Source organism: Pezoporus occidentalis, unplaced genomic scaffold (genome assembly GCF_034315485.1).
Source record: "Pezoporus occidentalis ecotype Australia unplaced genomic scaffold, CSIRO_AGI_Poc_V1 ctg31, whole genome shotgun sequence".
NCBI lineage: Eukaryota > Metazoa > Chordata > Aves > Psittaciformes > Psittacidae > Pezoporus > Pezoporus occidentalis.
This window is the reverse complement of record NW_026915052.1, coordinates 2232575-2248560: the sequence shown is the minus strand read 5'-3', so window position 1 is coordinate 2248560 and position 15986 is coordinate 2232575. Positions and strand designations below refer to the sequence as shown.

Below are 15986 nucleotides of genomic sequence, written 5' to 3'. Positions count from 1 at the left end.
TCCTGATGCGGAGGCCGGGGCTCCGCGCTTAAAACACAGGCCGGGAGCAGCGGCCGCGTCCCGAGCGTTTCCCAGCCGGGCTGAAGGCTGAACCCTCCGCCCGGGGCCCGGCCCTTGCCTGATCTGCGGCCGACGGCTGCCGGTGGGGTCTCGCTGCTGGGCGGGCGGGCGCTGGCTCCGGCGGAGAGCTGGGCTCGGCATGCGCAGTGGCCGGAGAAGCCTTGGGGTGGTGGTGGCGGGATCGGCGTCTTTGAATTCTGCGGTTGAACCGCTACGGGCAATTGGCAGCGTTTCTCTCTCTTCTCTTGGTGGTGGTGTGGGGGCAGCGTTGGGGACCGCGCAGCGCTTCCCTGCAGACTTCATTCCACTCGAACTTGCCCCCCGGCGAGTTGGTCGCTTTCGGAGCGCCGTGTCTCGGTTCCAACTCGCCGGCAGCGGCAGCGCAGTCTGAAATCACAGCCCGTGGAGATCAGTAACCAAGTTCGTGTACTCGGTTACCCGGGAGGTCTGGCCCCTTACAAGGCTAATTACCAAATGAGTGCAAAATACACTCAATTTTTATCTTTATTTCCCACTACATCACTGCTTTGCTTGCTCATATCCCAAATTGCCAGGATACAGAAACCGATAAAAGATTCCTGCTAAGAAATACTTTCTTCTACCTCAGCATGAAGTGTTTTCAAGGTTAGTCTAGTCCAAGTCTCAAGACAGCAGTACTGAGCCTTGGGCTAATGATGAGATTAGGAAATTAAGTATTCAAAATAGCAACAAAATTACTTAACTTGTGTAGATCTGGGAATTCCTTCCCTCCAATCGTTCTCAGCGCTCCCATTTTAACAAACAGCAACATGGGGTTTATCATTGCAAAATTCCCATAAACTGAAAGGTTATTTTTAGATCCTGTAAAGAGATTTCCAGACTGTTGCATATAGATTCTGCTTCTCTCTCTGTACTTGGAAGGGCAAATGTAAGAGTGTGGGAAAAATAGTGCTTGTAAGTTTTAAAAAACTATTTGAAAATTAGGATGAAGTCTCTGTTGTCCCACAGTAAAAGTTAAACATAATAAAAAATGGTGAGTCATTACAGGGCTCATTTTTATTTATTTTTAACAGGAAAAGTGCACAACTCACATATACTTTTTATTCTAAGCTTGTTTAGACAAAATAGTAGTCTCACTTACATGTTCAATGTGCACTCTGTACTGCTCTTGAATTCACACCAGAGCTGTCATTTACTAGAGTAAGTGAGATCAGGCCCTGGGTCCATTATTTTGGGTGAAGGTGTTAGTGTAAATGAGCTTTTTCAAATATAGGAACAAAGTCACAAATCTCTCTTGTTTATCAATATAATTTTTTTTTGTCTGGGTCAGTGATAGTAGTTTAACAATTTTATACAATCCTATTTCATTTTTGTGGTTTTATTGCAAACAAATGTATAACTTCGGACAAAAAAAGGCACTTTGAAGTTTGTAAGCATCAGAACCAACTTATTTCGAATGTTGCTAGTGTTTTCTACTTTCCCCATACTTTGGCCTAAACCCAGTGTTTTAATATTTTGTTGCAGCATTCACATTACATTATTTTTCAGAGAAACGTTACATGAGGCAAATACTCTTCATCAGATCTTGTGTTTTTTCCATTATACAGTTCTCTTCATCCCGAGCAAGATAATCTGCTTAACTTGTATATGATTATTTTTCATTAGCTGCAAGAATTAGACATAATTTTTCCAAATGCTTGGTGAGAAAACAAATACAGCAACAAGCAAAATTAAAGATGTGCAAGCTGTCCAATGAAAAAGTGTTTTAAAGAAAATGCTGTCCTCTATCCAAATAGCAGCATTTACTCCCTTGATAACCCCTTATCTTCCTGCCTTCCATACCTCATTTTCCTCCCCATCTTCAGAACTCCAGGTTGTTTCTTAGCCATATTTAAAAAGTTGGAGGGGAGGCAGGGGAACTTTATTTAAAAAAATTAAAACCTTCAATTAGAAACAAAAGTTATTTTTAAGCTTCCGTAACAAATAAGTTTATAAGAATATATATTCTTTACAAGCTCTAGATGCCTCAGATTTATCTGTTTGTTTGTTTTTTTTTTCCTGGTTCCTTCCTTAAAAGTAAGGACTACTACAGTTGCTGTAGTAAATTGTCATCCCCATCAGTATGCAGAAACCAGCCTGGAAAAGAGGAGGCTGCGTGGAGACCTCATAGCAGCCTTCACGTATCTGAAGGGGCTTACAAGGATGCTGGGGAGGCACTCTTCATTATGGACTGTAGTGACAGAACAAGGGACAATGGGTTCAAACTTAAACAGGGGAAGTTTAGATTGGATATAAGGAAGAAGTTCTTTACTGTGAGGGTGGTGAGGCACTGGAATGGGTTGCACAGGGAAGTTGTGAATGTTTCATCCCTGGTGGTGTTCAAGGCCAGGCTGGACAGAGCCTTGGGTGGCATGGTTTAGTGTGAGGTGTCCCTGCCCATGGCAGGGGGGGTTGGAACTAGATGATCTTAAGGTCCTTTCCAACCCTAACTGTTCTATGATTCTCATTTCATACTGCAGAACTAATTGTTCTAGCCTATTACACCTGTATCAAGCCAAAACTAGGTAATTGTTCTTTTAAATAAGAATTACTTCTTATATACATAAGTCTGTTGTATTTTAAGAAAAGGAAGCTCGCAGAAAATAAGTTAGTCTTACACAAATTATGAAAGAATGAACACAAAAATCACTTATTTTCTAATTTTTTGTTTTGTTTTGTTTTAGTCCTGTTCCTTTCCCCTTCAGCTTACATGGAAGTGAGAAAGAAAAAGAAATTTGAAGTGTGAAACTTGAGAAACAAGTGACCTTTTCACAGTCATCATCTACAGCCTCCTCTTTTGCCTCCAATGGGGTCAACATACCCTTTTCCCAATTTGTTTCACTCAGCCATTCAAATCCACTGATTTGGAAATTTCTGATGCCCCATTTTTTTCTTCTCATTCTCACATAATTTGCCTGATGTTTGAGCAGAAAGATTAGCCCTTCTATTGTAAATCTACACCAATAAACTAAACTGATAATACTTACCTATCTAGTTAAATATGTGTCATGAATAGCTTTAAAGGTGCTTTTGCTCTTTCATAAAGAAGACCATATATAGAGTCACTTAATGGAGGAAAAGAAAATCAGTAGTTTATAATAAGTTGCTCTCTTCTTAACACCTGTTAAAAACCTAGGTAAGACAAATCAAGAAGTTCTGCCAATTTAGGACATTAGGTTTTTCTTCTGCATCTAGAATGGCTTATTAATCAATTAAAATGGGAGAGATCTTGAAGAAAAAATACAAAAATCTCAGAAAATCTAAAGGAGGATTTCCAGTGCCATTAAGGCAATTCACTAATAAAGATGCTAATTAGCTATGCCACCCTTTCCCAGAGTCCTTGTCCTAGCTCTTTGCAGCTCTGTAAGAAATGCAGTTTTAAATTTACCTTTGTAGTCCTCTATAATTTAGCCTCCTTATCTGCAGCTGATCTAATATAGCTACCACCATGCCTGGCCTTTATGGCCCACTAGCTTCTACCACAGATGTCCCTGTCCTCTCTCCTCAGACTGCTAGTTAAACATGAGGGAAATCCCTGATCCCAATTTATGTATGGACTCCTACAGAACACATTTAAAGGTTCATTATGAGCGTAAGGTCCTGCTTGCTGAACATGCCTAGGAACAAGCAATGAATTCTGTGTGCACCTCTTTTTCTCTTTCTTTCCCTGGTGCTTTTAATATTGTTTTCTTTGCTGTACCACATCCTACTTCAGATTCCCCTCCTAAAAATAAACGAAGAAGCTAACAAACCTACACCAACCAATTTGCTGAGATTTATTGCGTTTGTCGTCTGCTTGCATCTTTGAGACTGAGCACAGCAAGGAAGGGTTCTCTCATCTGTAATCTTGCAGAGGGAGGGAGATAGAGCTTGCACTGCCACCATTCCAAACTAATTTCCAAGTTATGGTCACTTGTCAACCCAGTCTCATTGAACAGGTTTTGTTGTAAGGACAAGATCATGTAATTTGTCTTTCTTACTGTATGAAAGAATACATGAATCAGTGGGCCTAATCCTTGCCCCAGAAACATTTAACCCTTTAATTGTGTGTGGAAAACACAAATAATTAGTATTGAGTTGTAAAGCTGATGATCAAAAATGTAGGTTTTCTCCTCCATTCCTGATTTGGTGGTTGAGGATATGAAAATACTCTTCAAAAAATCCTCAGCCTTCTTAAACTTATCAACATAGGATGTGTGTGGTCATCTGAATAGGTTGTATCTTGTAAATCATGGACAACACAAGATGCAGAAGCTTCTGGGAAATAATACATCATCATACATGAAATCATGACAGCATAGGCAATATGTGTGCATTTGTATCCTAACTGCTCATTCTGCATGCTGGGAGCAAACCTACAGCTCTCATCCGTATAATTTATGTTGTCTTACAGACTTCCTAGCCCTCTTCCTGCATGTGTGTTTGCTTGGGTTATGGATGCCAGACATGATGCTGGGAAGTGCAGAGCTCTGAGCTTCCATTAAAGTCACCAGGTATTGATAGATCCCAGTAGCACTAAGAAAGAAATACCCCTAGAGTTCATATTACATTTTAAAAGAAAAATAAATCTTGGATTGAAATGAATAAGGGTAAATAGTTGGAAATAAATAAGATCTATAAATCGCTGCAGTCTCAGTGAAAGCCCAAGGGCAAGTATGCTTTTCTTAACTTATCTAGATTTTCTAAGCGGCAATAGACACTGTGACTCAGTTTTCTCTGATAGTTTGTTAAAATCTGAGTATAAAAACTCATACTCCTTAGGTGTAGGCAAAGCTGATCAATATTTTTTTCTAGAGTGCTTATAATAGAAGGATTTATAACCCAAACTTATTGGTGGAAATATTGTAATTTTACTTCATGGTTTTATAGTCAAATCCTAGTCCATTCTGGAGGGACTGTATGTGTTACTACAATATAAATGAGGGCTAAAAATATTTCTCCTGAGCAAAAAACAGAGACTGTATGACACAATCTATACATTTAGCACAGTTTGTTATCAAAGTTGTTCTCCAGCTGTTCCCTGCAGCGGGAATTCCTCCCATACTTCCATCCACACATGCATACACATAGGCACAACCAGCCATTTTCAAGTGGCTTTTTTTTCCCTCTAAGCTCTGACTTCAAGAGATTGAACAAAGGCCCTCTCATAACCCTGTGTCACTCCTATTGTCAGAGTGAGCTCAGCAGCACTGAAATGAATCAGGTTTTAAGTGTATTGGGTTGAAACCTGAGTGTCAGGAAGGGTGTTTGAAAGAGGAGATCTGCTCTGGTTAACTGTCTCCTAGAAAGAACTGCTGTACCTTTGGTGTGTGGCAGCATGGGGTTCTAGAGGAGAGATTCATCAATGCTTAGAGGGGGAGGAGAGAAACCCAGTGTTAATCTGATGTCTTTCTTCACAGGACTGACATCCTTTCATAAACCTGACACTCTGTACCAAAAGGGAAGCCCTTAGGTTCTCATGTTTGGATAATCAATTACAAGTGTTGCTACTTTTTGTATATAGCTTTTTTGCTGTGGGAGTCTAGTTAATACACTCCGTTCAGGTATTTGTACTAGGATGCTCATAAAACTGTTCCTGACATGCCAAGATTGCAGGGAGTGTAGGGTAAGCTACTCATGGGATAAGTACTTCTCGTGTGTAAAAGCAAATACGTATCATGGTAGAAAGCAATTGCAAACACTTTGAACAATATAAACCACTCTGTGGAATAATTTACATTCCAGAAAGATTGTGATTCTTTGAAAAAGCTAAGAAGCATAAGAGTAAAATGTAACATCAGAAAAAAATATTTTTGTAGAAAAGGAAATTGTTTCCGTTTGAATTTTCAGAAGTGGTCCTGAACACATTTGGTATTTGGTCATTAATTGCAGAAGGCCTACATCTGCTAAACTTTGGTTGAATGGGGCTTTGATCAGTCTGGCCTAGTGGTAGGTGTCTCTCTTTTTGGCAGGGAGTTGGAACTAGGTGATTTTTAAGGTCTCTTCCAACCTGAATCATCCTATGATTTTAAAATTCCTTAAGCACGTATTTCTAAAGGAGATGAGAACACCTGAGTGCAACCAACTCACATCTATTGCTCCCGTGAGATTAGCCCTTCATCAGCTGTAGTCTCCCCTTTTGCTAGCTTCCGTTGCATCCACAGGACAACGAGACTTGCTGGAATAAAAAAACCGCACAGCTGTAGCAGGCGAAGCACGCACAGCATTACTACTCATGGCCCGGAGGTGGTTCCTAGGGGATTCACCTCCAGGATCCCGCACACGCAGTACCCCCGCGTGGTCCCCCCGGGTCGGGAAAGATGCTCTTGTGCGAACCGTGGGGTGAGGGCAGTGCAGGGCGCGGCAGGCCAGGGCACGGCAGCGCAGTCCAGCCCAGCCCAGCCCAGCCCAGCCCAGCCCGCACCTTGCCTGCCAGTTGCTCGCTCCCCTTCGGAGCGGGGCTCCGCCGCCGCTGGGCGCGCCCGGGCCCGACGAGACGCTGCAGTGGCGGCGGGGGCCGGCAGGGGGCAGGCTGCGCTCGCTGTCGCCGTTGGGCGGGGCGTTGGCCTCTCCGCGTTAGCGGCGATCCCGGCCGCGGGAGGGTGTCTCTAGGCGCGGCACAAGGCGGTGGCCACGCTCCGGGCTCGGGCCTGGCGGAGGGCGACCGCTGTGCGCGCCGCAGTGCGGGGCTGGGTGACAGCAAGGGACGGCAGGGGTGAGCTGGTGGCGTAGGGAGCTGTTTCTGCCTTGGAACCTCGCCTCTCATTCTGGGAGCTCCCGGGCAGAGACGCCGTGCGCCAGCCTGCGTCCTGCAGGATTCGTTGAGTGCGGGGCAAATGTGGCTTAGTGAGAACCGGCATGAAAGGTCCGTGTCGCTACCGGGCGGGTTACATATAACAGAACTAAACGTATCTAACAACTTATACTGGCAACAGAAAACATCTTCCTCCCCCTAAGATTCCGTAACACCTTTGTTCTGGCGTCACGTTATCCCAGTGGAAAGAGAAAGGCAGAACTGGCCAGGGAAGGGCCAGCACAGGTAAGAGGGGCATCAGAAGATACAACTTGTTGGCAAATTATTTCCCCTGAGTGAACTCTGGTGGGAGTGTATGTTGATGACGTGGCTCGCTGACAAATTCCGCTGCCTATGAAAAATTGACTTTGTGCAGTAGAGTACATCACGCTGTAAATGTTGCTAGTTACATCAACACAGAGCATGACACCAATTTGAAATGACTGCAGGATGTTTTCTAAACATGCGAACATACAGCTATGTTTTCTTCACATAATCAATTATGAAGGCAGGTGCAATTTATACAGGCAGAGAAGAAGCTAAGTAATGTAAGAACTGAAAATACAAGCTTGTCATCAGACATGGAGCTCTTTATTCTAGAGGGAGAAATACTTACTTGGAGACAAAATTGCCAAACAACTTTGTTTTACTTCCAGAGCATTAACTTTAACAAAGTTTAATCTCTGGCAACCAGAAGAATAGGAGTTAAGGCCTGCACACCAGGGCAGAATTAAGATGCCTCAAACTCCAAGCCTGCTTTTTGGGCTGGCAGTAGCCACTGGGAAATGTGCGGGTGTTCCTGCTGAATTTACTGCGTCACCTGTTCTTTTAGTAAGTGGAAGGAGGAAGTTGCCGGGTTGCGTACAGAAATACATTCCTGCTGGAAGCCAGCTGGTGGAAAGCCACCTTTGGGTGGGGAAACATGAGTTTGCCTGGCCATGTGGAAGAGAGGACCAGGAGTCTTGTTTCAGAGCTGCAGATTGTAGGTCATGTCCTCAGTGCAGCAAAGGATTTTTGTCTTTTTTTTTTTTTTACCATGGAAATTGCCAGCTGGGATGCTGAAGGTGAGCATGATGTGTACTTGAAACGAGGTAGATGAGATATTTGATGGTACACCCCATAGTGTCAGCAGTTGTGCTCCTTTTGTTGAGCATGTTAGGAATTTCACTCAGGTAGGCTTCCCATACAGACAGAAATCCTGAACTAGTATAGGAAATTGCTGAAGAAAGGAAGGCTACAGCTGGGAGAGCATGTATGAAGCACATTTGAATTGCCATAAAGTGTAGTGAGTATATGAACCTGTGGAGTTCACAGCATTCATTAAAAGGGCGATTATTCCCAGGTGACATTAAAATACCCCTTCTTTTTCCTTTGTGAATGATTGTAAGCCTGTTTGCACTTTACTAGCATGCTATAAAACTAAGGATGCTAAATGGTCAGAGCTGAATGATAGTTCTTCCTACTCTAGAAAGTGGTCTACAGCCAGCATTTCTCATTTGTCTGGCATTCACAATTACTCTGAAATTAGTATGATTTGTTTGGCTTATTACAGAAAAATAAAGCACGAAATTCTATTCTCAAAAAGAGATGGCAACTCACTGGAGACAGAAAAGCTTTCTCTTCTTCTGATGTGGTTGGGCTGAGGCTATAGTAATAAGCTACATGAAGACAATGCCATTGCCTGCAAAGGAGATACTTAACTTTCCATGCGTAACTTACCATATGCAATAGCACTAGCCTATTGAATAAACTTCTGGGGATTAAGTCGTATTTGTGTTCTTTGTAACTGCATGGACTTCGCCACTAATTTGGTTTTTTAGTCACCTTGAGCACTCCTGAGCAGGAAGTGACAGAAAGGTGTCATCACATTCATGTTGTCATTGGCTTCTCCTCCGAAACTGTCAACAAGCCAAAACATTTGAGCCAATTAAAGGTTTAGGCTGAGATACACTAATTCATTCCTTATAGAGACATGCAATAACCTTAACTTGGGTTAACAGTCCATTAACTGGGTTGGGCCCTGCAACTTTATGGGAAAACATCAACCTTATGCTGGAGCAGAGGTGAAGAAACCACTGTACTTACAGACAGCTGACCTTTAAAAGAAAAGTGGTTAAATTCCTGCTCTGGGTAAAGCTGCTTACATTTACCCCATACTCCTTCCGCTGAACCTGCTTTGGACATTTAAGCATTCAAGGGTTCGTATTTAGACCATTTCAGGAAAAAAAAAAAATAGAAAAAGAAAGAAGGCTCCAAATATTTTCTAGCAGTCAAGAGGGAGGGTTTGGGGCTTGGGGTTGTTTTTTGGTTAGTGGTTTTAAACCCATATCATTTTATGTGACTGTGCTACCAAGACATCTTAAATATCTAAACTAGGCTAAAGTAAGAGGTGACAGTATTGCCAGTGTTTGCCAGTTATTGCTGAAAAATACTCACATTTCACATTTGCAAGGCTGCGTTTTTGCCCCTTTTCACTTCCAGGTGTGATAGACATTGGTAAGGGTAAGAGAGTAGGGAGGGGGCTAAAGAGATTCATAATGAAACAGAATGAAACAAAGTTGTCTTCAGAGCATGGAGCTGACCCAAATGGGATGTTGTCGGTGGCAGGAATAATGATTAAGGATAGCAAACACTGCAGATGGACTGTGGGTCAGGTATGGGCTTGCAAAAGAGCATAGTGGGAACAAGAGCAACACTTTAATTTTGGGTTGGGTGTGTGGAGAAACATCACCGTGTAACTCTTTGTGAATCAGAGAGGTTAAAGGGGTTAGAAAGCTTGCTTTGGTTTTTAAGGTTAGCCAGTCCTTTGCCTGGCTTTGTTACCAAGGGATTTCCTCCTTCTTCAGCCACGATGGTGCTGGGCCTGGGAAATGCACCACAGACTCCCAGGAGGGAAGCGTGACCCAGCCAAAGGCTGGATGCTACTGGAACAGCTCACACAGGATTTGTCAGAGGGCCAAGGAAATGTGTGTCAGGCGTCGGTCATTTTTGCACTGTCCCAGGTCTTCCACCCCTGGGAAGAGCTGACGTGACTGGTCTTCGCCCTAAATTATGTTATGCTTAGGGCTGTGGTGTTGGATTTATGGCATTTGGACTACACTTGTTTTCTAAAAGTCTTGTCTGGAAGTGCCCGGGGACCAGTCTGCACTGCTGGTGCTGCTGGTGATGCCTGGCTGTCTGAGTCTCCCCCAGGAGGGGAAGGCTGCGGTGGCTATGTTGAGCTCCAGTGGGCACCACGGTGTTGGCAGCAGCATGATAGGTATCCTGCTGCTCTGCAAACCACCCCGCACTCCTCGCTCTGCTGCCTTCGGAGCCCGCACGGCACGGAGAATCTCGGTTGAGCGTCCTCTGCCCTCCCCCCCGAGCCAGTCCTGAGGCAGCCCCGATCCTCGCGCACCTGCCTCCGCGGCCGCCCCGTCGCGGCGCAGTGCCGGCGCTCGCCGGAGGCGAGAGGCAGCCGGCAGGGCGGAGGCAGACGGCGGGCGGAGCAGCTCCTCCGCTGGTCGCGGAGCTAAAAGAGCAGCGCGGAGCGGAGCGCAGCGGAAACCATGGGAAACCGTGTCACCCGCGAGGACTTCGAGTGGGTCTACACGGAACAGCCCCACACGCAGCGCAGGAAGGAGATATTGGGTACGTCGAGGGGCTCGGAAGCGGCTGCCGTCGCGGCTGGCCGCCGGGTTGGATTGCAGCCCTGGAAGGGGAGGCGCGGGCGGAGCTGAGGGTCCAGCACGGGTTTTTCCAGGTCGGTGCTGAGGGCGGCTCGGGGCACTGGCTAGGCTGTGGAGAGGGAGGGCTGCAGCTCGGTGGGCTCGGAGGGGTGCTTTCCCCGCGGGTGCTGCTCTTCCAAGCTCCCCCGACGCCGCCTCACCTTACGGCGGCAGCGGAGCGGAGCAGCGAGGGCACTGGCGGCTGGACGACGTCCTGCTGCACCCGGCTGGCTCCCGGCGGGGTGACACTGTGGGGCGACCCACCGCACCTGCGGCCGCTGCTGCGACCACCCTCCCCGCGCTTCCCCGTGGGCTGCCGGCCCAGCTCCCCGGTCTGCGCGGAGAGCGGCTGGAGCACCCCACAGGCAGGGTTCCCCGATGTCTTGGTAGTGCAATAAAACAAATGAGGACGTGGGTGAATGTTTGCTAGAGAAAGTGCCCGCCGCTCATCAGAGGTGAGGTACTCTCCTATTTCCACCTTGTACACACAGGGATTAACTGTGCGCATGAACGTGTTGGGTTGGGAGGTTTTCACTATTGGGTTGAGGCTTTTCTGAAGATCATTTCTGAGAACTAATAATTCAGAATTGTTGCAGAGCATTGTTGCATATCTCCTGAAAATATATTTTTGACTTTTTATTAAGAAAGATTTGTTTTTCTTCTGTTTTTATTTGGGTTGTTTACTTGGGTTTTGTCTTTCCTCTAATGAGTAGGATAAACTTTTAAAAGATCTTTTATAAAGGAAGGCGCCAGAGCTTGTGACTGAGGTGCTGCACAGGACCCATAATAATTAGGGGTATTTTTTTAACTCCCCACAATCTAGTAGATTAACCCAGGATTAATTCAAATTACAAAAACATTTCCATGGTGGATTCTCCTGGTCCAGATTTGAGTTACATCCAGGAAAATTATAATTATTTTACTATGCAATCATGATAGAGAGTCAAATGATGTAATTATATAAGATGATGCTTCTTGGCATTATGCTACTCACCTTTCCAGTCAAAGGAGCTATGTTTCAGTCAGCTATGGGTGGGGATGTGTATGGTGGGTCTCTCTCCTTGCTAATCTTTTGCTTTCCTATCTTGTTATAGAGTGGGGACTGCAAACCATGATGAAGTTGTATTGTAAAGAAGGGCTGTAGTGGTTGGACTCCTTTACCCTTACTGCAGCAAACTCTTTTTAAGATCTTTCAACTGCATACTTACGGAGGTTTTGCCCCCACTATCTTTGGGTTTAGAATGAGCAACCGGAATCAAGGTCCATCTCCTTCCTCACAGCCTCCATCCCAGCTGTGGGAGCAGAAGGAAAGGCATAAAGACATATAACATGGAAAGAGACATGGAAGATGTGAGCAGGAAAATCTGTATCTGCCTCTGACGAGGCAGAATGGATCATGAAATTAGTGTCACGAATACCAAATTGTTACTGAAAGTTATTGAAATGATCATGACATCGCATGTAATATTGGTATAATGATCATCACTGCATTATCCAAAGCCTGAGGGTCAGCAAACCTATGGAATTTAGAGTATGAATTTGCCAAAGTGTTTAGTGTCTGTTGAGCTGGAGTGCACTGTAAGAATCCTACATACATATGAACAAATATCTACAATTGTCCATGTGTTGTGTATGTTTCCGTGTATCGCAATGCCTTGGGGACAGCATTCCACACTGGTAAAGGAAGTATTTCCCTCCCAATAGGTTAATGATTTAGTTGCTAGGCTTGTTTTCTGTTTAGGCTGCAGCTTTTTAAAATGTCGTTCTCTCTCAGGCATGGCTACTTGATTTAAATGCAAATGGAATTTATCCATTAGGAAAGAAATATGGGCAAACACATAAGGCAGTTTCTTTCTACATAAGTGGTCTTTCCTTGAGCAAAGTTGAATGTTGCTACAGAGCAACTGAGAGATAGTAATTGTCCATCATGAAGTTGTATGTCCTGGCTTGAGAGTTAGTAGCCCAGGTGTCTATAAGAGTTTTGTAGTTAGTGACAATATGTCTGAATGATAAATCTGTGAATCCAGTCCTCTTACTATGGCCAGGAACACTTTTACTAGTTCAGGTTGCTCAAAGTCCTGTCTAACCTGGCCTTGAACACTTCCAGGAATGGGACATCCACAGCTTCTCTGGAAAACCTGTTCCCTTTGGGCAGCAGAGCTATGAACTGTGTATGTCAACTGGGCTGACTGGCAGCTAGCTTGTGGCAGGATGTTTTGCACTAGATGAACCTATTAGGGATGTGATTCCTAATGGCAATAATTATATCATCAAACAGATCAACATTTTGTGCAAGGGAGAGGTGATACTTTCTTATCTCTTTGTAGTATCTTCTTCTTAGACTCTAGGTATTAAAATGTAGCTTGTGCTTGGTACTGTTTGGGTGCCAGCTGCTTCTAAGTTACAGTGGAGATCTCTTGCCAAGCTGGCACTTCTCTCCTGATCAGGTTATTCATGTTCCTGAACATGTTATTCATGCTTTTCAGTTTATGAAATGGAATTGTTTTGTTGCTGTTCTCTCACCCTCTTGTTTGTGAAAAGCCTATTACTGTCTTGTGTCAGGGCTAAGATTTGTGCAGCATTGAAGTTAGCTGTGTTAGGGAAAAACCTGGTAAAAACTAACCTGATGGAAGAAAGATTTTTCATCAGGATCTGCTTAGCCTTGCTATATAGTTATACAAATGCTATTAGAGGTAGGTATATCAAAGGGTATAACATAGAGAGGGTAACTACTTCTAGTGTAGAAATAAGTAGTAGTGGAAGTAGAATTTCTACTTTAGTGGTGGTAAGGATCTGTTGGATTGAAACACTTAGAGAACTATGGACTTGCAGCAGGAAGTGTTGGTGGTTTTTTGGTCTTGAGAGCAGATGAAAAAATCATTGCTCAGATGCTGGTAATACAATAAGCACACAATGAATGGTCATTTCACCTGCAAACAGTTTTCAAAATACAAGCAATGGAAAGAATTGCATCTCATTTATGCTGTGGATTTGATCTAGCTTTTTAAAATTACTGTAGGTTGGTCAGAAAATGCCTTGCCTCACAGGATCCTTAGGGAAGCGCTGTTTGCTGCTGAGGATGAGGGCTGAATCAGTGCTGTGCAAAGAGCATCCAAAGATGATCTAACATCCAAGAATAATTATTAATTATATAATTGGGGTTTTGACAAGTTATTTTAGAGTGGAAATGGTGAAAATGTTTTATATGAGCTTTATCCTGTAGAAGGGCTGAGATGTTAGTCTATGGGGGGAGGAGTTAGAACAACTGAAAAAAAAACAAATTTTATTTTAGCATTTAGCTGATTTGAATATAGTAGCTTCCAGCTCTGTTCGCTTATCTAGAAATTAGTCTGCTGTTTCTACCAGCTGACTCTTCTGTTGCATATTTAAACTTTATTTATGAAAATTCTGATAAACTGAACATACCAAAATGGGCAAGATGTCTATCTCCTTAGCTTAAATCAAAGCTTTTAATTACAGACGCTTCTGGTAAAGAAACTGAGTTTGTTTCCCCTTTATGTTGCAGTATGTGGGCACAGTGCTGCCATTGATGTGCATGTTTTCTGATGAGCACATTCAGAATAGCTGCTCTTTCATCGCTTATGCCAATTTCCTGTGGGGATCACCTCTAAAATACATCACATGAGCAGAAAGTCACTGTTTTAGGCACTTGTAGTCTTCTGCTGAAAACTTATCAAATACAGTTGAGAGCTTCAGCTTACACCATGCTGCAGGTTTTTGTTTCAGAGGAAGCTGGAAGCCCTCTTTTAGCTTTCCCTACATCCCTTTGCTCTGAATCTGCTAATAAACAAGTGTAAACAAACAGGTCATAGCTGCTGTCATAGTGATGTGCTGACACCATCCATCTCTGTTGTCACCAACCATGTGGCACTGTTGCAGTGCATTGCCTCTGGTGGCCACTTCTGTGTAACCCAGCTCCCTTGGACCAGCTAGCACAAAGTGATTTAGGAGCTTGCAGGTGGCAAATACAAAATTAAGACCCTCATCCTTTCACAGTGGATATATAAAACTTTAGTATGGTTAGTTGGGCCAAAAAGGTTTCTTAATAGTTTGCATAATAAAGCGGGCAGGAAATTATGCAAAGCCAGAATCTTTTGTCATGCACATTGTCCTTTGCGTGTGTCCTGGCTTACGTATGGTTTGATTTAATCATAGAATAGTTTGGGTTGAAAGGGACTTTTAAAGGTCATCTAGTCTAACCCTCTCTGCAGTAAGCAGGGACATTTTCAACTAAATCAGAGCTAAGAGCCCTGTCAAACCTGACCTTGGATATTTCCAGGGATGGGGCATCAACCACCTCTCTGGGCAACCTGTCCCGGTGTTTCATCACCCTCATAAAAAAACCTTTCTTCCTTATATCTAGTCTAAATCTACCCTCTTTTAGTTTTAAACCATTAACCCTTGTCATATTGATACAGGACCTACTAAAAATTTGGCCCCATCTTTCTTATAAGCTCCTTTTAAGTATATTGTAAGGCTCCAGTAAGGTCACTCTGAAGCTTTCTTTTCCCCAGGCTGAACAACACCAACTCACCTTGTCTCCATAGGAGAGGTGCTCCAGCCCTCTGATCATTTTTATGACCCTTCTCTGGATCCACTCCAACAGGTTGATATATTTCCTGTGCTGAGGACTCAGGTGTGCTGTGCTGTTTAGGAGCATGTTTATGAGTTGAGCTGCTAAAACACAAAACACTGTCATGTCAGCAAACTGACTTCTTTTGTTTTGTTTATTTTGGTACAAATACCAGCTCCAGCATAGGGCATGACACAGTAAAGCTAATATCTTGTGCCCGTTGTCTCTTATTTGTTCTGGCAGGGACTTAGAGTTGACAGAACATGGTCCAGGGCAGCAGGATCACAAGAATCCCCACACCCCTTTCTTTATAACAGGCCTTCTAAAATTCTTATACTGAGTACTATCTCCACTTGGACTATACCTGTATACTGCACTTGTGGTCAAAATAAGGGAAGATGAGAAAATTAAACTTCTTCTCTTGTTACTACTAGCTTCTCATGGATGCAGGCAGGGCTGTGGCTCTTTTAAACCTCCATTACCCCTGTGTTTGTGGACAGCTCCTGTTCTTGCCCACATCCAAATCCAATGTATGTCAAAATGTGAGAACTAAACATGTGGTGTCACATCAATGAGAAATTGTGTCTGGTGCCATCGCTGAGGTCTAACTGGGTCTCTCCTGAGTCATTCTAGGAACACGTCAGTAGGAACAGAGGGTGAGTGAGGGTTCAGAATAAGATACTTCCTGTCTCCTGAGGAGGAGGAGCACAAGGACCTAGCAGCTGATGGCTTCTTGAGGAAGAATTACTCCAGTCCTAGCTGAGGGTCAGCGTAGGGCTATGGTGAGAGCTCCTGGATCTCCAAAGAGGACCATCAAGGTAAAAAATACGTAGTC

The 15986-nt window shown here is 43.9% G+C and overlaps 1 protein-coding gene across 3 annotated transcripts in view; it reads left to right on the top strand.

The window, feature by feature from the left end:
- Window positions 1–67: 67 nt before the first annotated feature.
- The window catches only part of DEGS2 (delta 4-desaturase, sphingolipid 2), a 29133-nt gene continuing 13214 nt past the window's right edge, over window positions 68–15986 (top strand). Inside the window, exons 1-2 of one of the 3 annotated variants that reach the window (XM_062627964.1) lie at window positions 68–684; window positions 4472–4571. Coding sequence is in view for 2 of the 3 variants with exons in the window: in XM_062627962.1 (XP_062483946.1) it covers window positions 7773–7914 (142 nt within the window). In the remaining variant the exon portion in view is untranslated. Of the gene's footprint in view, window positions 685–4471; window positions 4572–7050; window positions 7915–10246; window positions 10481–15986 lie in introns of those variants that run through there. The other 2 variants (XM_062627962.1, XM_062627963.1) reach the window with 2 other exon arrangements.